The sequence below is a fragment of the Monodon monoceros genome, unplaced genomic scaffold (assembly GCF_005190385.1).
Source record: "Monodon monoceros isolate NGI ecotype Baffin Bay Population unplaced genomic scaffold, NGI_Narwhal_1 Super_Scaffold_21, whole genome shotgun sequence".
Taxonomy (NCBI): Eukaryota; Metazoa; Chordata; class Mammalia; order Artiodactyla; family Monodontidae; genus Monodon; species Monodon monoceros.
In genome coordinates this window covers 79,699,084-79,723,521 of record NW_021703778.1, presented here as the reverse complement: position 1 = coordinate 79,723,521, position 24,438 = coordinate 79,699,084, and the positions used below count along the sequence as shown (strand labels likewise).

The 24,438-nt window shown below is 44.4% G+C and overlaps 2 protein-coding genes and 1 pseudogene across 2 annotated transcripts in view; 2 read left to right on the top strand and 1 right to left on the bottom strand.

Annotated features, from left to right (window-relative positions):
* Positions 1–620: 620 nt before the first annotated feature.
* Positions 621–18,943, top strand: IDH3A (isocitrate dehydrogenase (NAD(+)) 3 alpha). The gene is made up of 11 exons (XM_029239084.1): positions 621–713; positions 5,710–5,772; positions 7,899–7,982; positions 9,667–9,781; positions 12,317–12,504; positions 12,997–13,130; positions 13,995–14,097; positions 14,200–14,264; positions 15,252–15,336; positions 15,765–15,917; positions 18,179–18,943. Exons 1-11 carry the CDS (start codon positions 687–689, stop codon positions 18,260–18,262), a joined length of 1,101 nt encoding a protein of 366 aa, XP_029094917.1. The 5' UTR covers positions 621–686; the 3' UTR covers positions 18,263–18,943.
* On the top strand, positions 10,685–12,269 carry LOC114904785 (annotated as a pseudogene).
* A 1,979-nt stretch (positions 18,944–20,922) lies between the features above and the next one.
* ACSBG1 (acyl-CoA synthetase bubblegum family member 1) overlaps positions 20,923–24,438 on the bottom strand; it is a 48,496-nt gene continuing 44,980 nt past the window's right edge. The window contains exons 11-14 of the mRNA XM_029238551.1: positions 23,912–24,129; positions 23,071–23,210; positions 22,245–22,491; positions 20,923–21,014 (exon numbers count right to left, since the gene is read on the bottom strand). Coding sequence (XP_029094384.1) covers positions 20,929–21,014; positions 22,245–22,491; positions 23,071–23,210; positions 23,912–24,129 — 691 coding nt within the window. The 3' untranslated portion in view covers positions 20,923–20,928. The remainder of the gene's footprint in view (positions 21,015–22,244; positions 22,492–23,070; positions 23,211–23,911; positions 24,130–24,438) is intronic.

Below are 24,438 nucleotides of genomic sequence, written 5' to 3'. Positions count from 1 at the left end.
TTTTTTTTTTTTTTGCGCTACGCGGGCCTCTCACTGTTGTGGCCTCTCCTGTTGCGGAGCACAGGCTCCAGATGTGCAGGCTCAGCGGCCATGGCTCACGGGCCTAGCCGCTCCGCGGTATGTGGGATCTTCTCGGACTGGGGCACGAACCCGTGTCCCCTGCATCGGCAGGCGGACTCTCAACCACTGCGCCACCAGGGAAGCACCACAGTGAGTGAATTTTAAGGTATATAAGTTACACCTCAATAAAGCTATTAAAAAATAAAAATTTGTGGAACGAGTAAATGATCTTTCTCCCTCTCTGAGGCTGTAAACTCCGTAAGAGAAACTAAATCCCCCAAATCTGGAAGGGTGACTGGCATCTAGCAGGCGCGGAACAAACATCCCATCTGAACAGTGAATCTATGAATGAATGAGGAGAGGAAGGACTCTTACCGGAGATCACTGACTGCAGCTTCCGGGTCGCTGCTCCGCACGTCACCGCGAGACTAGCCCGGCGATTGGCCAGCGGAGCCGGGTTGTCCAGGACCGGGACCAGGAGCGTGCTCGGAGAATCCCCTAGGCGGGTCCATGGGGGCGGGGCTTCCAGGGGGCGGGGCTTCCAGGGGCGGGTTCCCGGCGCGGACTGCTGGGCTGCGCGGCTGCGCAGTACTGCCGCCGCTGTCCCCGTGGTGAGAGTGGAAACGATGGCCGGGCCCGCGTGGATATCCAAGGTGAGCGCCTGGCAGGCCGGCTTGTGACTGGCGGGCGGGCCGCGTGCTGGGCGGGGGCAGGCGCGCGGACCCCGATGGGGAGGCGGCGGCGCGCGGCCGGCTGGGGACAGTTAGGAAGCCTGTCCTGGCCGCCTGTGCGCCTCGCCCCGTGGCCCGCGTGCGGTGTGTAGGCAGCCTCGCTCTCGGAAGGTAGCGTCTGGGGCGGGGACGGCATCAAGGTCAAGGCAGGGGGCGCAGTTCCTGCCCTGGGCAGCATCCCGGTTCCACCTCCGGCATCTGCCCCGTCCGGAGCCCAGGCCGCGCGCGGAGCCCGGGAAGGTCACCGGAGCCGCCGCCCCGGCTCCGCCATTCCGGCGGTTTCCGAGGCTGTGGCCCTGCAGCCTGCTGATCGCGCGGAGAGTCCCCTCCAGCACGGCCCAGGCCTCCCCCAGGTGTCTGCTCCGGCCCGGGCCGGGTAACCTCCCAGGTGAGGGAATCCCGAAGTCATTTTCCTGCCAGATTTTTTCTCCCTTAGAGCTCTTACCAATCTGATCGTATAGCTATTTCCCCTTCAAAGGACACAGGGTACCTGGCACCTTGGAATTGCTATCTGAACACTGGGAGACTGAGAGAGGGAGGCCAGCAACACCTTTCTTTCACCTTTTATTTGTGAGCATCCTGCGTTCTCACCTGACAGCTCAGATGCCTGCCGCAGCTGGATAGGGTTTCCGACCATCTCTCCAATTCTTTGGTTCCTCAGTGGAACTAACTGTGCCTGTAAACGTAATTGCGCAAGATCACACAGAAAGTCCGTGTCAGAACTGGAAGAGGAACCCAGATGTCTCGGGATTCCCAGTTCTAAGTCCCATTCTGCCTACTCTGTGGCCAAGGTCACACAACGAATTATAGGCAGAGGGAAAAATGGGCCCTCAGGTCTCCTGTTGCTCTTAAGAATGATCCCCTAGAAACCTACCATAAGCAATTTAATTTTTTTCTAAAAAATTTGATACTGCATTTCTCCTTTGTTTTAAGTTTAAAGCGAGGTCCGCATGCACTGTTATTTAGTGAAAAGCAGTCTACACTGGAGTTTAGGAATCTTAGGTTTAAGTATTGTTAGTACCATTGATTGGCTGCGTGACCCTGAGCGAATTACTTAACATCTCTGAGCCTTAATAAGCCATCTGTAAAATATTTGTACTTGCTTCACAGAGTTGTTTGAGGATTGAAAAAAATAATGTGAGAGCACCTGATACATGCAGAAGGAACACAAAAACCTGAAGCTTTCCTAGCTGTCAATATACTTATCTTACAGTCTTCAAGCAGATAATTGGGCATCAGTAGCTAGGTTTTATTTAGTAACTGGGTTCTGCTTTCTTACCCTCTTCAGACCTGGATTTGTGTATGATGGTAATTTATTTCACATTGGCTCCTGAAGGTAAAGCAACTTCTGTGTCATTGTCTAAACAGAAGTCAGTCCTTTAATCACTGAGCTTACACTTAATATCCAGTCATCTTTGGTAGGTACATTAAGCTTCAGAATGAGGGACTAAATAAAACAGCTAGTAAATTTGTTTTGCCTTTAGCGTGGTATACAAGAAAAAAGCCACATAGTAGGAATTCAGAAAGTGTCAGAGGATGAGGTTCTCCTCTGACATGGAATGGACTCCCCGTGTGACCTTTGGCAGTCATTTGACCTCTGTGGGCCAGTTTCTTCCTTTAGGGACTGGAATATACAGTGTCTCGGAAGCTGATGTCCCAGAATTATGAGAAAGCTGAGCTGGATGTGAGTTTCAATCAGAACAAGTCCTCTATTAGCGTTCCATTTAAGGTTTTATTTGAAAAAAAGGGATCTGCAGCTTAAATTATTTTTTTCTAAAAAAGCTTTATTTAGAAAAAATAGTTTCTAAAGACCTTTCTGGCTCTAAAATACTATAATTATAACGAGGCAGTTCCCCCATCAGGAAGCTTTTATTGAGTGAGTACCTGCCATACATTCTACACTGTATTTATATGTTTTTAAGTTGGAGGATGAAGGTAAAAAAGGAAATGAGGTGCTATGGATGAAGATGGCCCAGGAAGTCAGAAGTTCAGTCCATATTCTGTGAGCCTGGTCTTAGTCTCCTTATCTGAAAAGGGCTACTAATACAATCTCTCCAGGTTTTATTAAAATAAAATGATGTAGTATATGTACAAGTATACTATAAAGTAGAAGTCAGCTTGTGCTTTAAAAAATCTTGTCTTAAAAGTTCCGGGTCATTCTAATGATTTAGATGCAATACTACCTTATTCTAAGATCACGAAGGAGAGATGACAAAGGTGAAGAAGACTGGTTGTTAGAGAAAATCATTGCAAGTATTAAAGCTATTTGCTGGAGTGGGAACTCATCAAATAGAGAGATGCTTAAGGCTGGACTCAGTATTTCCAAAAGTATTCTGAGCACCTACTGTGAGCTAGGCACTGTTCTAGGTACTAGAGATAGAACAGTGAACACAACATGAAAATCTTTGCCTCGTGGATTTACATTTTAAATCAGTTATTTGGGTTGGGTCTTTTATCACAAAGACATGGGCCGTTTTTTATTTTTTTATTTTTATTGGAATGTAGTTGATTTACAGTGTTGTGTTAGTTTCAGGTGTACAGCAAAGTGAATCAGTTATACATATATATATAACCCCCCCCTTTTTGTTGTAGATTCTTTTCCCATGTAGGCCATTACAGAGTATTGAGTAGGGTTCCCTGTGCTATACAGCAGGTTCTTATTAGTTATCTATTTTATATATAGTAGTGTATATATGTCAGTCCCAATCTCGACATGGGCCTGTTTTTTTTTTTTAATTAATTAATTTATTTTGGCTGCACCAGGTCTTAGTTGCAGCACACGGGATCTTTGTTGGGGCACGCGGACTTCTTAGTTGTGGCATGCAGACTCTTAGTTGTGGCATGCATGCGTTATCTAGTTCCTGACCAGGGATTGAACCCAGGCCCCTTGCATTGGGAGCGCGGAGTCTTACTGGACCACGAGGGAAGTCCTTACATGGGCCTGTTTTTTTTTTTTTTTTTTTTTTTTTTTGCGGTACGCGGGCCTCTCGCTGTTGTGGCCTCTCCCGTTGCGGAGCACAGGCTCCGGAGGCGCAGGCCCAGTGGCCATGGCTCACGGGCCCAGCCGCTCCACAGCATGTGGGATCTTCCTAGACCGGGGCATAAACCCGTGTCCCCTGCAGCGGCAGGCGGACTCTCAATCACTGTGCCACCAGGGAAGCCCATGGGCCTGTTCTGAGTGAATGTTTTTTCTCTCTTTCTGGGGGGGTGGGGAGAAGGACTCATGCAAATTTTATAACGTAGCCTTTAAATGGTCTCCCAATAGCCCATTTGCTGGTGGATGAATCATGTCCTAGGATTAAGTTTTTGGCCAGTGGTTTTGGCATAGCACATTCTTTTGGGTCTCACCCTGTCTTTTATTGTCAGTCCGGAGAGATGACTGTAGATGCCAGGTTAGAGGATACAATTCGTTCACAGCTCCTTGGCTCTTGGTTGGTGTCTCTTTAGTGGATGCTGATATTACAGCAAATGTTCCGGACTTACAAGAACTGTCCCCCAAAAGGAAGACTAAGGATATAACAGATGTATCTTTGCTCGTGTATCTAGCATGAATAAAAGTTAACATTTAAAATTTTTAATGAATTATTATTTATTAAATAATTTTATTTATTTTTGGTTGTGTTGGGTCTTCATTGCTGTGTGCGGGCTTTCTCTAGTTGTGGCGAGTGGGGGTACTCTTACTTGCAGTGCGTGGGCTTCTCATTACGGTGGGCTTCTCGTTGAGGAGCACGGGCTCTAGGCGTGCGGGCTTCAGTAGTTGTGGCACGCAGGCTCTAGAGCGCAGGCTCAGTAGTTGTGGTGCATGGGCTTAGTTGCTCCGCAGCATGTGGGATCTTTCCGGACCAGGGATCGAACCTGTGTCCCCTGCATTGGCAGGTGGATTCTTATCCACTGCACCACCAGGGAAGTCACTAAAACTTTTAATGAATTTTAATACCTTTGGTTTTTGTACCCAATTTCTTTGATTATATTCTGTTTATTATAATGTAATATGACTTTGTACCAGTTTTCAAGGACTGAATTATTAAAGTTCAAAATAACCTTTCAAAATTTATATTTCTGGTGTGTCATAGTGTTAAGTGGAAAAAAAATGTACCGGTGGTAACGTCTTGGGGTAGTGGGATTAGTAGGTCACATTTCTTTTCTTTTTTTGTATCTTTCCCCTCTCCCAGCAATTAACAATAATGACCATGTCACTTATATTACCAGAAGAAGTAGATAATTTATTTAAAATATTCACTCTGTATGACACAGTTATCAAAATAGTATTAGATAAACTTTGTTAGATTTTTATTATACAGTGTAATTTCTTAATATTCATGGGAGAAGAATAGGCATAATGTATAATTGGAGGAGCCCTGAACTAAGAGTCAGGAGACCCAGATTGTGGTCTCTTTGTGGTCACTCTGTGACCTTAGGCAAATCCCTACTCTTTGGACCCACTGTCTCCACTGTATAATGAGTGAGTTGGGCTCCGGGATTTATAAGGACCCTGCTGGCTCTTAAAATTAGTGATAGTTTTCTTAGAGTGTGTGTTACCCCCAAATTGACCCAGTGGTCAAGAATGTTGACATTAAACCATCCAGATCATCTGAGAAAAATCCAGTGTTTGAGCTAAGAAAGTAGAGTTTCATTCAGCTTCATTGTCTTTTGACAACTTTTCATAAAATTGACTTTAAAAGTACATATATCGTACTTACATTCTCAAAGCAAAGGTAAACTGAATATTTCAGTTTTCAAATCCAAAAGAGCTTGCTACATTGAGCTAATACGTGAGAAAAATAATCCTCGGAAATTCCTGAATATATCTGTGCAAAGTTGCAGCATTATCAGCTGTCAGAGATGGTTCCATCTCTACCTTTTAACTATATGTGGTTTAATTCTGTATGTAACATTTCTTTGTTGATATTAAATGTAGGTCTCTCGGCTGCTGGGGGCATTCCACAACCAAAAACAGGTGACCAGAGGTTTTGCTGGTGGTGTGAGTATAATTACGTCTTTTATTTTTTCCTTTTAGAAGTTTCTCAAGAAAGATGCTTAGACACGTTATGTAGCATTTAATCTTCCCTTATTTAAAATTAGGGAAAATTGGCCATACTCATACTGTATATTTAAATTATTGGTGAACATGCATAAATCTATTAGGTCACTTGCACATTAAAAAAAATAGTATTATAGCTGGTGCTGTAAGCCTATCACATTAATATCTTGAAGGAGGCTTGTTAAAAATAGTTATAAAATAGATTATAAAAAAACAGATATTATCTAAAGATAGCAACTACCCTTGAGCCTGTTACTTTATTTCACAATCTCATTTGGATAAGACAGTTTTTTTCCAAACTAGTACAGGTTGAGACAAAATTGTTGAGAAGCTTCAAAACCTGCTTTGCATTTTTATTTTGTGAGCTTCCCTGAAAACAGTAGCTTGATTGCCAATCAGGAATGCCTCAAACATCTATAAGCCCTGTAGGCTTATATGTATCAATACTTTGCTTACGTAGTCTTCATAGGCTCTTGTGTTAGCGGATCATCTATTTCTCATTAAACCTGCTGCTTTTAGAATTCCCAGCATTAGAGTTCTGTGCTTTAAAAGCTGATACCACATTTTTAGAGCATTCTAAGACTGTGGGTCAGTGACTTCCTGTATGTTTTTATTTTGCCTCCTTCTTACAGAATCTGATTTGGATTTCATAATTCCTATACTCCCGTATAACATCTTACCCTGTGAGGGATTTATAAGACCGTAGTATATCTTTTTTCATTTACTTTCTGAACTGTGGAAGTAAAGTAGTTTTTTCTGGTGGCCTGATGACGTTTGTTATCACATGTTGGGAGAACAGGAAGAAGAAGCCAAAGGGGTTCTTTTGGCTCTGCTTTTGCTGCAAAAGATGCAGAATGAGGCTTGCGCTTTAGCTAAGCTAGCATTCAGCTAGCTAGCATTTCAAACGCATTCTGAAAGCTGATGAGATGATCATTGCTCTCTGCTATTATTTAATTTCCAGGCTGTCCATTAAAAAATATATATTGGCCTGGTGGGGAGGGGGTTATATTTGAAAGAAATAAAAGAAACTAATTTTTAAAAAAGATTTCTTCAGTTGTACAGAAAAATTCAGAAATAATTAGTCCACCTGCTTTGGGAGCATCACTGGAAGGTAAAAGACCAGGGAAATGTAAGTCAGTGATTTTTAAAAAATGTAGCACAGGCAGCTGGCACTGAAAAAGGCCAGGGACCGTTGTCTGAACCAAACTTCTAGGTAGGGGAAATACCCAAATAATGACATATATAGTTTCCAAATGGTAATCCTCATTTAAATCCTCTCATCATTTCCCTTTACACATTTTTTTTCTGTGTTTGAAATGCTGGCTGTATTTTGTTTGAAGCCTTTGAACTAAATCGTTGCTGTTACATTACAAATACACTTGTCATTCTAAGTGTAATTCAGACATTGCAGGTATGATCACATACCCTATTCTTGTTGGTTCCAAGTAAACTTTGCTGAGCTCATTTGGATTACTTTTGTCATTAGGAGCCAACTTTATAAAGGAAATCAGGAAAATGGAGACCCTCTCTTGATGTGAAGTCTGATTTTCCGAGTGCCAAAACAGGCCTCAGTGGTACTCTGGAAGTGTCTGAGAGTGTTTTGTAAGACTGAACGAGTTGCATGAGAAACCAAACTTTCTAGGCTCCCGGTGGAGAGGAAAGCCCTTGCCTTCCTGGGAAGCCCTCTAAATTTTACTAAGAGAACATTGTTGAAATGTTTTGCTCTCCTTGGTTTTACAGACTTGAATTAATTGGTCTCTTTGTAGTTTGTCTGAAACGAAACATCAATTGGGAAGTTTACCAGGTAGTTTATTTTTGTTTTATCTGGAGAGCATCACTTAAGTTCTTTTTAAAACCTCTGGGCTCAGCTATAGGGAGTAGAGTTGTGGAGTCTCTTGATTCTTGACTCCACTTTGATAAGCCGTTGGAAGGTAGGTCTGTTTTCTTAAAGGCATTTCTTATGAGTTAAGAAAACCCATAAACTGGATTTATTTGTCAATGATGTTCCTTTTTAAACCTTCAAAAATCAATTCTGACTGTCTTCTTTGATGATTTCTTATATTCAGGTTAAGACGGTAACTTTAATTCCAGGAGATGGAATTGGCCCAGAAATTTCAGCCGCAGTTATGAAGATTTTTGATGCTGCCAAAGTAAGTGGTCTTAAAAAATACTTTTGATAATAATTTGTAGAAAAGTTTTCTTAGCCAGTTGGAGACCGTGAACTCTTAGGATGAACTGTTCACGTGTGTATGAAGTTGGCGAGGTCTGTTAAATTTCACAGATTCTGACTTTAAGAGTGTTGTTTGCTGCCGTCATTGTCAATAGTTTAAGCTATTGCACTGGCATCAGTTATATATAAAGTAATCCGAGTAGTACTGTAATTTTTGTGGACTTTTGAACACTGCCTGTGTTTAAAGTCTTTAAGCCCCTCCAAGTCACCTGTCTACCTCATTTTTCCTTCCTGCCAAAAAAAAGAGAATAGAATTGATATTTCAGAAAACTATATAGGGCATTTTGAAAGATTCTTTTTTTTTTTTTTTTCCTGGTGTGGAAATATCAAGTATGAGGTATTATTATCCAACAGCCTAACCTTCAATGCAGGTAGATATTTAAAAATCTAGAGAATTTAGGAAACTTGGACTTTGTTTGACCTGATGCTTTATTCTTGCTATTTATAGCTGCTAGGCGAAATAACGTGTAAGATTAAATCAGGGTTGTTATGATACCAACAGCTATACGTCAAGGAATTCAATTTATTTATACTAAACATACATTGTTTTTCTATATGAGTTTTTAATTAAAACTCCTACAGAGGAAATGATGCTTATACAATAGCATTCCCCAAGGGAACTGAAATAGGATGGCTCTCAGCTGTAAGCTCCGTGTGAACAAGGAGCACAAGTCTTGCTCTGTGTTCCTATTCCTAGTGCGTGCCCAGTTGGCTGTCAGATGTGTGTGTACACATTGAAGGGTGTGGGTGAAGAGAAAGGCTAATGCTGGTTTATTCCTTAAAACTTCTTTCATAGGTTATATAATATGCCTTTTTTTTTCTTAACAGCTTTTTTGAGATTTAATCCATATATTGTTCAACTCATCGTGTAAAGTATACAGTTCATTCATGGAGTTGTGCAACCATCAGCATAGTCTAATTTTAGAACATTTTCATCACCCAGGAAGAAACCCCATACCCATCAGCAGTCACTCCCCATCACCCTTATCTCTCCCACCCTGCCCCCTCCCATCACCAGCCCCAGGCGACCGCTAATCTACTTTCTCTCTCTGTAGCTTTGCCTATTCTGGACATTTCATATAAGCAGAGTCTTAAAATTACATGGTTTTTGTGTGATGAATTGGGAGATTGGGATTGACATATATATACTAATATGTATAAAATAGATAACTAATAAGAACCTGCTATATAAAAAATAAATAAAATTCAGAACTTCAAAAAAAATTCCATGGTTTTTGTGATTGGCTCTTAGCATAATATTTTCAAGATTCATCCATGTATCAGTACTATGTGATATTTCTGTGAATCATGTTTCTCTGCTCCTTACGATATTATAATTATAGCCACGTTAACAGTGATTGTGAAAAAAAGAGGTAGGCAAGTGGCTGCTAGGAGTGATGACTGGACAAGGGCAATGTGGAGAACCCATCTGGACATGCTAGAGAATGACATCTCTTCTTGCATGCCAGGAACTTTCCGGGCCTTTATTGTATGTGTTTTCACCAGTTGCATCCAAAGTGAGGAAGTTTGTTTATAAATGTAGTGTGAATGTCAGTCACATGTAGGTCTTTCCAGTTCACTGTGCTCTGTGGTGTGGCATCTAGGCACCTATTCAGTGGGAGGAGCGGAATGTCACCGCCATTCAAGGACCGGGAGGAAAGTGGATGATCCCTCCAGAAGCCAAAGAGTCCATGGATAAGAACAAGATGGGCTTGAAAGGTAGCACTGAAGTGAATATGATGCTTATTATTGATTTCTGCTACAGGTGTTATATTTATCTTTACCTAGATTTATCTTTTGTATAATTTTTACATTTTTATTTTAATTCATACATGCTTAAGGTCATGATTCAAAATATTAGCATGTGACAGATTGGAATTCAGCATAGGCTTTAAATCCAGACAGATCCACTATGAATCTCATCCCTGCTGCTTACTGGCTGGGAGGCTTGGGCAAATTTCTTACTCTTCTTTTCCCCTTTACCTTTAAATGACAGCAATAGGGAATTCCCTGGCAGTCCAGTGGTTAGGACTCAGTGCTTTCACTGCCTAGGGCCCGGACTCGATCCCTGATCAGGGAACTAAGATCCCGAAGACCAGCACAGTGCAGCCAAAAAAAAAAAAAAAAATGACAGCAATAGAGTTGATACCTCATAGGGAGGTGGTGTCATAGGATTAGCTAATGTCCAGGACCTGATACCGTGCTTGGTCCTCAGTCAGTAGATGCTCAGTGCAGTTGATATTCCAGAAAGCTTCATTGAGGAAATTTCTTCCTTCATCTGAATCTGAGGGAGAGGGTAAAGTTAGAGGCAGAACATATTTTACAAGGTAGCCCAGGTGGGTCTGTAGATGACACAGGGAGTAGGCACTGAATGTTCCCTGAGAGTGACCAGCCATGGATGGACTCATTTACGATGAAGAGAACATCAGACTCAGAAACAGAGCACCTGTCTGCCCTTTTAAATGACGCTTGTAGAGGCTTCCCTGGTGGCGCAGTGGTTGGGGGTACGCCTGCCAATGCGGGGGACACGGGTTCGTGCCCCGGTCCGGGAGGATCCCGCGTGCCGCGGAGCGGCTGGGCCCATGAGCCGTGGCCGCTGGGCCTACGCGTCCAGAGCCTGTGCTCTGCAACGGGAGAGGCCACGGCAGTGAGAGGCCCGCGTACCGCAAAAAAAAAAAAAAATGACGCTTACTTTGTTGTAAAAGTGTTCCTTGATTCATGAAGCGTGCATGTTAGATGTGTCACAAAGCTACTTCATGTCCAAAGAAAGGATCCTAAATACATCTCTGATGGAACACTGGAAAAAATAAAAATTGGAATTTCAAATACAGTTGGCCCTCCATATCCACATGTGCATCCGTGGATTTGCAATCATGTATGGAAAATATTAAAAAAAAAATTCTGGGCTGGGATATCCCAGTCCCGGTTGGTCCTCCTTGCCCACCACCGGTGCCACCAGTCCGTGCAGCCAGCCCAGTTAGCCCGGTCTGCACTGCCCACCGGCCAGCTGGTCTCCCACCACAACCATGGATGCCATCAAGAAGTTGCAGATGCTAAAGCTGGACAAGGAGAATGCCATCGACTGCGCTGAGCTGAGGACCGCAGCAAGCAGCTGGAGGAGGTGCAGCAGGCCCTCCAGAAGAAGCTGAAAGGGACGGAGGACGAGGTGGAAAAGTATTCTGAATCAGTGAAGGATGCCCAGGAGAAACTGGAGCAGGCTGAGAAGAGAGCCACCAATGCCAGGGCAGATGTGGCCTCCCTGAACCGCTGCATTCAGCTGGTAGAGGAGGAGGTGGACCAGGCGCAGGAGCGCCTGGCTACAGCCCTGCAAGAGCCGGAGGAGGCTGACGAGGCAGCAGGTGAGAGTGAGAGAGAAATGAAGGTCATGGAAAGCCGAGCTATGAAGGACGAGGAAAAGACGGAGATGCAGCTGAAGGAGGCCAAGCACATCGCTGAGGATTCAGACCGCAAATGTGAGGAGGTGGCCAGGAAGCTAGTGATCCTGGAAGGAGAGCTGGAGCACTCAGAAGAGACAGCTGAGGTGGCTGAGAGCCGGGACGAGGATCTTCGGACCGGGGACCAGGCCCTCAGGTCCCTGATGGCCTCAGAGGAGGAGTATTCCACCAAAGAAGATAAATATATATGAAGAGGAGATCAAACTGCTGGAGGAGAAGCTAAAGGAGGCTGAGACCCGAGCAGAGTTTGCCAAAAGGTCGGTGGCAAAGTTGGAGAAAACCATTTGATGACCTGGAAGAGACCTTGGCCAGCGCCAAGGAGGAGAACATGGAGATTCACCAGGCCCTCGACCAGACCCTGCTGGAGCTCAACCACCTGTGAGGGCTGGCGCTGCCCCCAGCCAGGCTATAGTTGACACCCCAACGAATAAAACTGGTGTTACCAGCAAAAAAAAAAAAAAAAAATCCACCAAGTTCCAAAAAGCAAAACTTGAATTTTTTCACTGGCAACTATTTACATAGTGTTTATATTATATTAGGTATCATAAGTAGTCTAGAGATGATTTAGTTTACAGGAGGATGTGTGTGGGTTATATGCAAATACTATGTCATTTTATAATAAGGGGCTTGAACATCCATGGATTTTGGTATCTGCTGGGTTGCTGGGTCCTGGATCAATCCCTCCCCCCAAACCCCCATGCCGAGGGACAAGTGTCAACACTATGTACTTGTGTTTATAAAGGAAAAGACAAGACCAGACTGTATCCTCTTGTCATCTGGTTATTCTTCTTTATTACAGGCCCTTTAAAAACCCCCATAGCCGCGGGTCACCCATCCATGAATTTATTGCTGCGTAAAACATTTGACCTTTATGCAAATGTCCGACCATGTGTCTCAATCGAAGGCTATAAAACCCCTTACAGTGATGTAAATATTGTCACCATTCGAGAGAACACGGAAGGAGAATACAGTGGAATTGAGCATGTGGTATGTTCATTTGGATACTTTTTCATTCTTAGTTGGGTTGCTTTCTGTGCACTTGGGACCTTTGTTCAAATTCCCAGTTGAAAATATTTCCCAAAGACAGTTCTCTTGCATTCTGTGAGGAGTTGTGGGTGTTTGTCTCGTCCTGGGTCTCTGGCTGACAGTACTCAAATGGATGCCTGGGTGAGGGGTTATGGTGCTTCAGGGTATGGGCTTGGGAACTTGTCTTCTGTTTGAATTTTGAATCCTCAACTTCATACGTAACCATCTCTGCACCTTGGTTTTCCTCATCTGTGCCGTGAGGCTTATAATACCTGGCTCCTAGGACTGGAGTGAACATGATTAACCTCACTGACATACCATATGCATGATGCTTGCCTTGGCAGCTGGTGCCATGCAAGCCTGCCACAGATGGTGTTGTCTGCACACTGCCAGCAGTCCAGGACCGGGTTGTTGCCATACCCTTTCAGCGAGGCAGGACTTCCTCTGTTTCAGATTGTGGATGGAGTTGTGCAGAGTATAAAGCTCATTACTGAGGGGGCGAGCAAGCGCATCGCGGAGTTTGCCTTTGAGTATGCGCGGAACAATCTCCGGAGCAACGTCACGGCCGTGCACAAAGCCAACATCATGTGAGTCCCTGTGGGCGGCGCTCCGTCTGGCTTTGTGGGCGAGGAGCAGTGACAGGGCTTTCCTTTCCTCTCTCCAGCTTGCTCGTTGACTCCTGATAGCTCTGGAAAATGGCCTTGTAGCCAGTCAGAGGGTCAGGCATTTCTCTTGTGTCAGAGTATCCTATTTAATGTGCTTCTTTGGATGGATGACTGGAGCAGGTTTGGAGGGAGCAAGAATTCAGGTCTCGGAAGTTTAAGGAGGGCCTGAGAACCATCGGGGAAGGAAGCCGGAGAGTCTGGATCCCCAGGTGCGGTGGGCAGTTAGCTAAGGCCACGTCTGCAAAAGGGCAATCGTTTCTGTGTTAGGAGGGAATAGCAGGAATGTTTCTGAGATGGCCCCCCCGCTCAGGGGCTTAAAATATTTCTCATAGTGCTAATACTATCTGATGTATGACTCTAGCAGTTTGAATTCTTCTCAGCCCTCGTGTATTAAAGGCCAACTCAGTGTATTAGGAAGCAGGTTTCCTGACCTAAGGAAAGTGTTGAGCATGTAAAATAGTAAAACCATTTAAATAATTGAAGAAGGTAACCTTTTAAGGCAATTTTAATGTTTTCTTACTAATAGATATTGCTGGATAACACTATAAAAATATAGTCTTCTTTATTATGATCAAACTATATTACATTTTTTACCCTTTTGTGCTTCCAGAAGTATCCTAAAACATTGAAATTTGCATTTTACTGATGGCCAAAAAAAATAATTTTACTGTAATTGAAATCAGATATCTGCAACTTAAATTTCTTGAACTTACTTTACTTCTCTGATTTGATCTTTTTCTCTCTGCAAGTCTTTGCTTTCAACAATTTTTATTTGATTAAATACAGGCGAATGTCAGATGGGCTTTTTCTGAAAAAATGCAGGGAAGTTGCAGAAAACTGTAAAGATATTAAATTTAATGAGATGTACCTTGATACAGTATGTTTGAATGTAAGTATATATTCACACTTACCTGCCACTTTTTGTGGTGTATAGTGTGTCCGTGTGGTGCACAGTTTTTGATTGCTAAACGCACCAATGCATTTTTTGTAGATGGTCCAGGATCCGTCCCAGTTTGATGTCCTTGTTATGCCAAATTTGTATGGAGACATCCTTAGGTGAGTCTGGCTATACCTTTTAGCCTACAGCTTATTTATAAATGTCATAAAATAAATTGTGGCTTACAAATTTTAATCAAATATCATAAAATACAGCATTTGTTACAAGCTGCGAGTTGAATTCTGACAATTCAGGTGGTGATATCAATGGTGATATGTTGGATGGGTTATTCATTCATTTGCCAAATCAGCTCTGGGCTCTTGCTCCCTGACCATTAGTTCCCGCTTCCCATTTTACAGATATTTTATTGGTTGGTTGGTTGATTGATTTCAGTGTTTTATCATGTATAGCTAGGTAGGTGGGTGTTCATTTTTATAAAGTTTTTGTAACTTTTGGCATAATTTCAGACTTACAGAAAAGTTGCAAGAATGGTACAAAGAATTCCCGTGCACTCAGCACCCACATTCACCAAATGTTAACATTTTACCAGACTTACTTTATTACTCCCTCTCTCTCTCTTCTCTCCTTTTCCCTCCCTTCATCCTCCTCCTCCTTCTTCTTTTTTCTCTCTTTGTCTCTACACACATACACGTGATGGTGGTCAAATGGTGCTTTTGTAAGTCCATCATTCCTTCTACATGTATCAGTTGGCATTCTACTGTAAGGATAAGCTTTTCCTTCTCTCTTATGTATTTGTTTACTTATTTACCTATATCAATTTGGACTCCTGGTTTCTATTTTATTTAGTGGTTATATCCATCACTATCATCTTTTATATTGATGCATATGTTGTGCAGACTTGGCCAGTGGGAGTCCCTTTGAACTGTCTCTGTGTCCTTTTGACACAGCCCATCATTTGCTTTCTGGCACAATAAGGTGCTTCAGGCTCATCCTATATTTTCCTAACTGTAGTCCTGGAATCAGTCATTTCTCTAAGTAGCCCAGGTTCCTTTCAGTGGAGAATGGTATTTAAAGATGAAAGTCTGGGTGCTAGGTGAGACGTTTTATTTTTCAAAATATCCTTTGAAATGCTTTTCTGCCCCCAGTGACCTGTGTGCAGGACTGATTGGAGGTCTTGGTGTGACACCAAGTGGCAACATTGGAGCCAATGGAGTTGCAATCTTCGAGTCGGTAAGGACCCTGGTGACACCTGAAGCAGAATTCAAGTCAGAATGACATGAGAACCCAGGAGGGCTTATCTGCATAAATATATTTTAACTCTTGAGTTTTTCCAATTGTCAGAAGAAAATGAAGCTTGGTTTCTTCATTCGTTTTCCTCTTATTTCTTTTTCATCCTTAGTATTTATTATGTATCCTTCCTCAGTTAAAATATTTTACTGAAAGTTGGACTGGATAAGATTGTTAGTCCATATTTTTGCACTTAAAAAAGAATTTCTTTAGCTCTTTATTTTTCTGAGGTTTTATTTTTTAAGACATATGTCTGAGCAGCTATTTTTCATCGGTGAGGAGAGCTGGTTAAGAGCCCAGCTTCCCTGGAAGAGGGCCGTTTGCTCCTGTCTCCCTCCTGACTGCACTCTTTTCCCCCCGTACCCGGGCAGGTTCACGGGACCGCCCCAGACATCGCAGGCAAGGACATGGCCAACCCCACAGCCCTCCTGCTCAGTGCCGTGATGATGCTGCGCCACATGGGGCTTTTTGACCACGCTGCAAAGATTGAGACAGCATGTTTTGCTACAATTAAGGATGGGAAGGTATTGGTAATCTTGCCACACTTCTGCTGGGTAAAATGCATTTCCTCTTTGGGTTTTTTTTTTTTGTGGTATGCAGGCCTCTCACTATTGCGGCCTCTCCCATCGCGGAGCACAGGCTCCGGACGCGCAGGCTCAGCAGCCGTGGCTCACGGGCCCAGCCGCCCCACAGCATGTGGGATCTTCCCGGACCGGGGCACGAACCCGTGTCCCCTGCATTGGCAGGAGGACTCCCAACCACTGCACCACCAGGGAAACCCCCTCCTTGGGTTTTATGTGCGTGAAGGACCGATGATGGTTCTTCTCAAGAGGGCCAAAGGATTGGATGTCGAACAGGCATTCTTAATGTGGGCTCCCTGAGTGAACTCGGGCAGTCTGGCACACTTGTGTGCATTTTCTGAAGAGAGGATTAACGTATTTCATCAGGGAAGGGCTGAGAAGCACTGTGGTAGGGGCACCAGGGTGCAATGGAAAGAGCAGTGGTATGGGCGTCAGAGCAGTGCAGGCCCAGTTACCCGGTTGTCACCTGTGGGATCTTGGCCAAGTCCATTAATTTTTCTTGGCAGCTTTTTCCTCTTCCCAGCAAACATCTATTGCGTACATGATAAGGTATGGAGAATATAATAAAATGAGGAATAAGGTATGGTCTCAGGCCTCAAGGAGCTTGGAATCTAGCAGTAGTACAGATGCAGATGTGTCTGTAATACAGTGGAGCTATATGTTATACTATGTGCATCTGTGATATAAAAGTAATGTAGAAGTTTTATAGAAGTAATAATGGCTGATATTAATTGAATACTTTCGTGATTTTATATTCATTATATATATCTCAGCAAATCTCTACTCCTATGTGACATAGATACTGTAATTAAGCCCATTTTTTAGATGAGGAAACCGAGGCACAGAGAGATTAAGTAAGTTTGTCCAAGGTCTCACAGCTCCTAACTGGCAAAGTTGGGGTTCACACCCAGTCTGGCTCTTACGCAACAAGCCTCACTGTTTCCATAACCAGTTGTGACTCATAGGAGGGTTGTGATCAATTATTCTGAAAGTGGGAGGAGAACAGAGGAGGTCATGGCTTTACAAGGCTGGGCCTGAAAGGCTGATCCCTAGTCTGAGGTCTCTTCCTTTTTTTAAAAAACTAACATTTTAAAAAAGGATAAAATATACATAGTATAAAATCGACCATTTTAATAATTTTTGAGGCACACAGTCTATTGGTATTAAATATTAATACTTTTTCATATTGTGCGACCTTCACCACCATCCATCTCCAGACTTCTTCATTTTCCTAAACTGAAACTGTCCCAATTAAACAGTAATTTACCTAGTTTCTGCCATTCCCCCAGCCCCTGGCAACCACCATCTACTTTCTGTCTCTGTGAATTTGACTACTCTAGGTGCCTCGTGTAAGTGGAATCATACACTGTTTGTAACATTGTGACCGGCTTATTTCACTTAGCATAATATCTTCAAGGTTTGCTTCTTCTTTTTAAAAAATTCTATAATTTGAAATTCTTACGGCCAAAATATAAGAAACCCAAGCTTGTTTTTAACAGCCTGATATAGTCATATTGAAGGGCATGTGATTATATATATTTTTTATTCTGACGCTGTATTCGAGAAGCTACTCATAGAGCCCAGCAGAGAGATGCCTAAATTACACAGTAGGCCCTTTAAATTGTTTAGGATGCGATGGGACAAGAGAATTAAATATATTGAGTTCCGTCTGGGAGTAAAGAGAGTATAAGCTGGTAGAAAACAGAGAATATGGGAGGATTTCTTTCTTAAAGAGGGGAATTTAAGAGTTAAGTGATTTAAATATTTCCTTAGTATTTGTTTCTTAGCCTCCAAAAATAGGTCAAAATGTGTCTTTAAAAAAAAAAATTTAAAAATCCTCAAGGAATTTATGCAACCTCTTGTTTCAGATTTGCTGTCATTTAAGTGTCCGTAATCAAATGCTTCCTTAGGGTCTATTGTATGGACAAAGGGAAAATTTTTGGAAAGCCTCCCTGCTTCCTTTTGTAGTGTGAGCATCTTGTTCTTCCAGAGTGTTTCTGTGTACACTATCGAATTAGCTTTTCTAAGTCCTGGGGTAGGTGGATGGCGGTGGAGTGGGTCTCACTTTGAAATGAGGAACTAAATGAAAGAGTAGTCAGGTAACTCACTCATCTGGTATCTCACTGAGAGCTTTAAATGAAAACATCCTTGCTTTGGTTTAATGTGTGGATACATTTTTTATCTTTGCTTTTTCCTTTTCTCAGAGCTTAACAAAAGATTTGGGAGGCAATGCAAAATGCTCAGACTTCACAGAAGAAATCTGTCGCCGAGTAAAAGATTTAGATTAAGGCTTCTACAAATGCTTTTGCCTCAGTCACTCCTAACGGACTCCATGTCAGCCTGTATTAGAATACCTCCCATTATGTATGCATTTATGCATTTGTTGCTTGTTTCTTGACAGAGTACATTTTTAGACCTGGCCTTTTCTTAACAAAGTCTGTACAGAGGACACAGGTGATGTCCCTGGGCCTGCTTTCAAAGGACTTTATCCAAGTGCTTGTTTTATTTATTAAATGTCTATCTGGTACACATTTTTTGAAAACTCTAAGTGGACTGTACTGTATCATTTGCCATTGTTAACCATTTTACGCTTCAGTTACAACAGTTTTTCTTTAACTGTAAATATCGTGATACAGAATTAATACGAGAAAACATATAACTTTTTCAAGAAAAACAATGATTTCCTTGGTTTATGAAAAATATAATGAAAATAAAATAGAATGTTGACATATTAGCACAAGATGATATTCTTATAAAACTAAATGGGCACAAGAGAAATTTCCTGGGAAAGTTTACATCAAAAACAGTGAATATGGTATATTTCTTAGTGATATGGAAAGTAAAGACTGATTTGTGCTTTACATGAATTACTGAGTATGAATAAAGACTTCAGATCCGAGAAATATATAATGAGAGATGTAGTTTTTGTTAATAAGATATGGGTAATATATCGGGTACAAAGACACAAATGCATTGTGTGTTCAGTTATTTTTATCTTGAGATGATGGACTATTCCTGGCGAGAGCTTTTAATGAAGGAGTGATCCTTCCTTTTCATTGGACATACATCAAGCTTCGTGTGTAACGCAACCCTTGATCCCCTCTGCAGACCCTAAGTCAGACATGGGAGCCGACCATTGTGTGCGGTCACTCTTCCCCAGCATGTCTGTCTCTGTCTGGAAGTGGACCACACTCCCACTGATACTGCTAAAAGGCCTGACCGTATAAAATCCGACTGCAGTTGAGGACCCTGGGGTGCTGGCTACTAACTTTATATTTCAGTGGCTACCCCTTCCCCAAAACACCAAATTACCACCCTGTGCCTCAGCACCACCAGTTGCAGACTCAGCCTGAGATGAGTCACAAAATCGTGCCACCCTGGGGCTTGCCTTAGCTTTTGACCTTCAGGCACTTCCCCATCCCTCCTCCATTCCCCATCCTTAGCATGATTTTTCTTTAATCTTCAGACACTCACTATTTTCATGAACCCTTTGGTCCCACACCAAAGGCAACTCATGTCCTTCTTGGCCCTTGTGTAACATTGCAAACCTGTGGCTTTGCATTGTGTACCCTGGTCACAAGGGGATTTCTTTGTTTTTTTTTTTTTTGCGATACGCGGGCCTCTCACTGTTGTGGCCTCTCCTGTTGCGGAGCACAGGCTCCGGACGTGCAGGCTCAGCGGCCGTGGCTCACGGGCCCAGCCGCTCCGCGGCATGTGGGATCTTCCCGGTCCGGGTCACGAACCCGTGTCCCCTGCATCGGCAGGCGGACTCTCAACCACTGCGCCACCAGGGGAACCCACAAGGGGATTTCTTAACAACAACAAATAACCCTGTCTGGGTCCTTTTTTAGGCTGGTAACCAGACTTACAACCTTATATGTATTTTACTTTGTTTAAACTGCTGCTTCTGTTTTATTGAATTGTGCTAATTATCAGTGATCCTTGGGTTTACACTAATAAAGAATTCCCAAACGAATTGAGGTGTATGCTTTCTCTACCGATTCCCCATTTAGATGCCTTAGGTCATTTTGGCTCAGTTTGCTACTGAGAATGGCTGCTTCAAGTATTCAGAGTAGGCAGGGTGAGGGGACACGGGTTCGATCTCTGGTTGGGGAACTAAGATTCCACAAGCTGTATGGCTCAGCCAAAACAAACAACAGAGTGGGCAGGGTGGCAGGGTGGCAGGGTGGTGACAGACTAGCCCCTAATTGACTGCTTTCACTAGAATGCTCCACTTGACCTCCTCCCACACCTTTGCTTATTCCAGGGCACGAGAGGTCATTGGTATACCTATTGCACAGTGTCCTATGGGTTCAATAACCACTACTCTGGACTGGTCTGCTGCTCTATTGACAAAAAAATCAGGTACTTGTTGACAGTTCTGTTAAAAAGTTTAATTTCAAATTACACATTAAATACAACCAAATAGGCAGCAGCAGTTTTATTAAGCATCAAAGTCAGTGGGTGTGTGTATGGTGGAGTGCCGGGTAATGGGATGATGGGGTCGGCAATGTCCAACAAGATTCCAGAGTAAGTCGGGTGTTAGGTGAGTTGCAACTGAGCGCTTTCCCTGCGGCACACTGGTTAGCCGAGCCATCCTCCCCCTCCTCCCTCCCCCAACACCCAGCCTCCTGGTAAGTGAGCTAGCAGCCTGTTAAATCTACCTGGAGCGAAGGCCAAAAAGTCAGCCCTTTAGTTCTGGAAAGACAGTTGATCTCACTGGTCACCCAAACAAAAAGCAATACTTTTAAAACTATGCACACATGAAGCCTCTCGGCATAAGACCTGGCAAATGTAGATGCCAGGACCGTAACTGACCCAGAGAACCTAACAGACTTGCCAGAAGTCCATGTGCCCAGACTGAAGAGGACCTGGGGCGGGGGGGGCGGGGGGGTTGTCAGGAAAATACTCAGCCTGCCACCTTCAGGAGAAACCCGGGAAGGACGACCCCTGATTACTTTTTTTGCTCTTGGTAAAAGGAATCGATGATATCTTTGTACTTCTCTAGGACTGTGAGCCGTTTCAGCTTCATTGTGGGACCTAAAAGAGAAATTGGAAGAAATGAGTGCGGGCTGGGCTCTGAGATGTCTGAGAAGGTGTGTGGTAAACATCTAGACTCAGTGAGTCCCAGAACTCTGGAATTAAGCCAGACCAACAAGTAGCCATCCTCCAAGATGGCCCATGGTGATCCCTGCTCCGTGGTCACACCGTTGTGTGGCTCCTTCCCACACTGTACCAGGGTTGGTCTAAGTGGCCGGTAGAATACAGAGGAAGTGGGGTAATTTACATGACAATAACTGATAGGCAAATCATCTCTGCATTTCAGTGAAAGTTCATACGATGTTGGATGTAATGCTTTGATTGCTTGTGATGGGGTAGGGGAAAGCCCTGGCCAGGGAGGGCCTCTGGCATGGTCTTTATGAGACGTCTTCCTCATATCACTTTTCTTGGCCTTGGTTCTCTCCTCTAATGCAAGGTCAAAAGGGCTCTGATTTGGGTAGCTTCAACGCCATTTTGTGCTAACTCATACTTGGCTGCGTAACTGGAGACTTCAAAATCAAAGCCATTTATATAAACTGCTTAGAGAGGACACCTATCTGGTTGACCTTGCATTCAATTTGCTGGCACAAGACAGCCAGATAAGCTCAGGGTCTCTGATAGCAGCTCAGCATTACTGTGGATAGTTGCATCTGGGTTCAGCCTTGATGGGTCAGAGGGAATCTCATTGAAGGGGCCATTTGCATACCTACCCCGCCATGCCATGAACACCCCAAGATGCTATAACCAAGAGCGACTTCATCATCCAACTGAGGCCACACCAGAGGCCTTTTCTGGTTCTGTGGACCATGGCCCAGAAGGGCTTCCACCCTTTACCTGTTGCATGAGCTGACTTTACAAAAGATTACGGTGGTCTCACTCCCTAGAGCCAGATGACTCCAGCCCAAACACTAACAGGAACTTGGTGTCTGCTTGGTGGTCCCATTGTGATTTCAGGGGAAAATGGTTCCTTAGTCAAAACAAAGTTAAATGTTATAGGTTCAAATCAATGAATTCCAGCACATGTCTTATACACTGAATAGGCCCTACCTAACCACAAGCCCAGGCACTGAGCAATCAATGTCCTCCCACAGGAAGGAGGTGGGTGTCATCCAAAGTGCCGTCAGGGACCTTCTGTTTGCCACGGCTGCTTCCTAGTGGGCACCTCCCAGGCTCTGCCATGGCCTCTGCCCTCCTGCACAGCCCCTGCAATAGTGTAAGGAAAACACCTACCCAACTCTCCACCCGAAATGGAGAAGTCCCTCTCAAGAACGGCCCACTTCTGGATGTGGTAGGGTCGGGCAGCTGCATTCATGTTGACTCTCTGGATCCCCTCTTCAATAGCCTGATACACGGCCTCATCCTTCTTCCCCACGACCTCCGATACCGTGGCGGCTTTGCTGCCCACCCTCTGGCAGAACTCCACAGCTTGCTCGGTCAGATTATCAGTTGGGTCAGAGGTATCAGGATCCAGAGTGCACTGAAAAGCCAGAGATAGATCAAAACCAAGCCTCACTCCACAAGACGTGTGCCCTGGTCTTGGAGGAGGTCGCACTGCTGATCGTCAAGGACGTGGATCACCGTGAGCTCTGTTTCAAAGAGACGGTTCTAGAATGAGTAGCATGCTACTCGGACTGCGTTGAGCCCCGTGGTGGGGTGGAAGGAAGGGAGGCCTGAGATTGAGATGACCTCAGCCAGTGAGGTCATCTTTTAAAACAGGGACCATAATTCTGGCCCCATCCAGTACCCTGGTATCAGATACCAGATTGGTTATCTGCTGAGGGGACTGAGGGCAGCAGCGCTGTGTAAACTGGACTGTACTGGAACACAGAAGATCATAGGGGCAGCATGCTATTAACTGTATTACCAGGGGCAGAAGGGATTTCCATGCGCTACGGCTGCCCCTTAGGGCAGGCAGCACTGACTAGTTATTCCAGAATACAGTCATGAGATCCAGACATGTCCTGGCTGAACATGGCTTCTGCTGGGGCCAGACCCACAGACCACCCACTGGCTGCTCCTCCAGAGCCAGACCCCAACCCCCCCACCCCCGACACACCTTCAAGGTGAGCAGCATGGACAGGAACTTCCTCTGGTCCCCGATCAGCACGGCATTGCTGATGATGGGTAGCTCTGTCTTCACGGCCTCCTCAATGGGCACAGGGGGCACATTCTCCCCGCCAGCCGTGATGATCAATTCTGGGGAGGCAAGGCCAGGCCCCCGGCACAGGCTTCAGTCCAGGTGCTCAGACCAAGCACACCCAGACTCTGCCTGGAGAGCCGACCCTCTAAGCAGGACCCAGGCTCGATCACACATCTGCCTGCGTGATTTCCAGAAAGGTGTTTACCCATTCACCGAGCTTCAGTCTCCCCTGGGAAACTGGGGCATGGGATTCCCACAGGGATGCTGAGGGCACTGTATCCACTTGGGCAAAGTAAGCAAAGCACCTCTTCCACGGAGGTGTCCCCAACTTACTTCCCTGGGAGAGCCAAGCTGTTCATGGGAAATTTCTTTGAAATCTCATGCTCTATTTTAAATTTTATGTCCAATTTGTGTCCTACTCTGCCTCATAGCCATGTTTGCATATAAAAATACATATTTATGTCCTCAACTTTTCTGGAAAGACTTGCCTTGTTTATCTAGGGACTTTGAATCTCAGCTCTGTCATTTACTAGCTGGGTGACCTTGGGCAAGTTACTTAACCTCTCTGGTTGTCCTCATTAATAAGTCGAGGTAATGATAGCATCTTTCCCATGGGAGACAATAGTAAGTAAAATGATGTCATTCAAGGTGTGTGGCACTTAATAAGGGCTCAACACTTGTAGTGGGTATAAATTGTGGTGGCAGTATAATTCCTCCAACGTCCCAGACAGCCTCGAACCCAGCCAGAGGCGCTCACCTTTGAGACGCCCAGTGATGTAGAGGAAGCCGTCGGCGTCCAGGTGGCCTGAGTCGCCCGTGTGCAGCCAGCCGTCGGCATCAATGGCCTCACACGTCTTGTCCTCCATGTTCAGGTAGCCCATGAAGATGGTGCGGCCCCACAGGCAGATCTCTCCGATGCCCTCTGCATCTTCATTCACCAGCTTCACCCGGCAGCCCGGCACCACCTTGCCGGAGCTGGGGGGATGGAGGGGCCGGGAGGCATGGTCAGAGGGAGCAGTTTCCTCCAAGCCCTGGGTCAGCCCCTAGTCTGATCCATCTAGTCTTCACCGATGGCTAGAATGTCCTTTCCCAGGATTTTTGTAATTTAATAGGGTCCTCAGAGCTGAGACGTAGGGCCAGTTAAAGGTTTTTAGGTGAGTGAATGAATCAGTGGGGGAAATCCTAATGGGACAACTTTAAGCACTGTGATGGGCAAGCAGGGAGGGGAGGTATTTAAGCACAACAGAGAATCCTTCAACTCACTCCCTAGAGCTGATTGCCCCC

Coding starts and splice junctions, on each gene's coding strand:
- IDH3A (XM_029239084.1), top strand. CDS start 687: ATGGCCGGGCCCGCGTGGATATCCAAG. Junction 714..5,709: donor GGCCCGCGTGGATATCCAAG/GTGAGCGCCTGG, acceptor TATTAAATGTAG/GTCTCTCGGCTGCTGGGGGC. Junction 7,983..9,666: donor AGATTTTTGATGCTGCCAAA/GTAAGTGGTCTT, acceptor TGTGGCATCTAG/GCACCTATTCAGTGGGAGGA.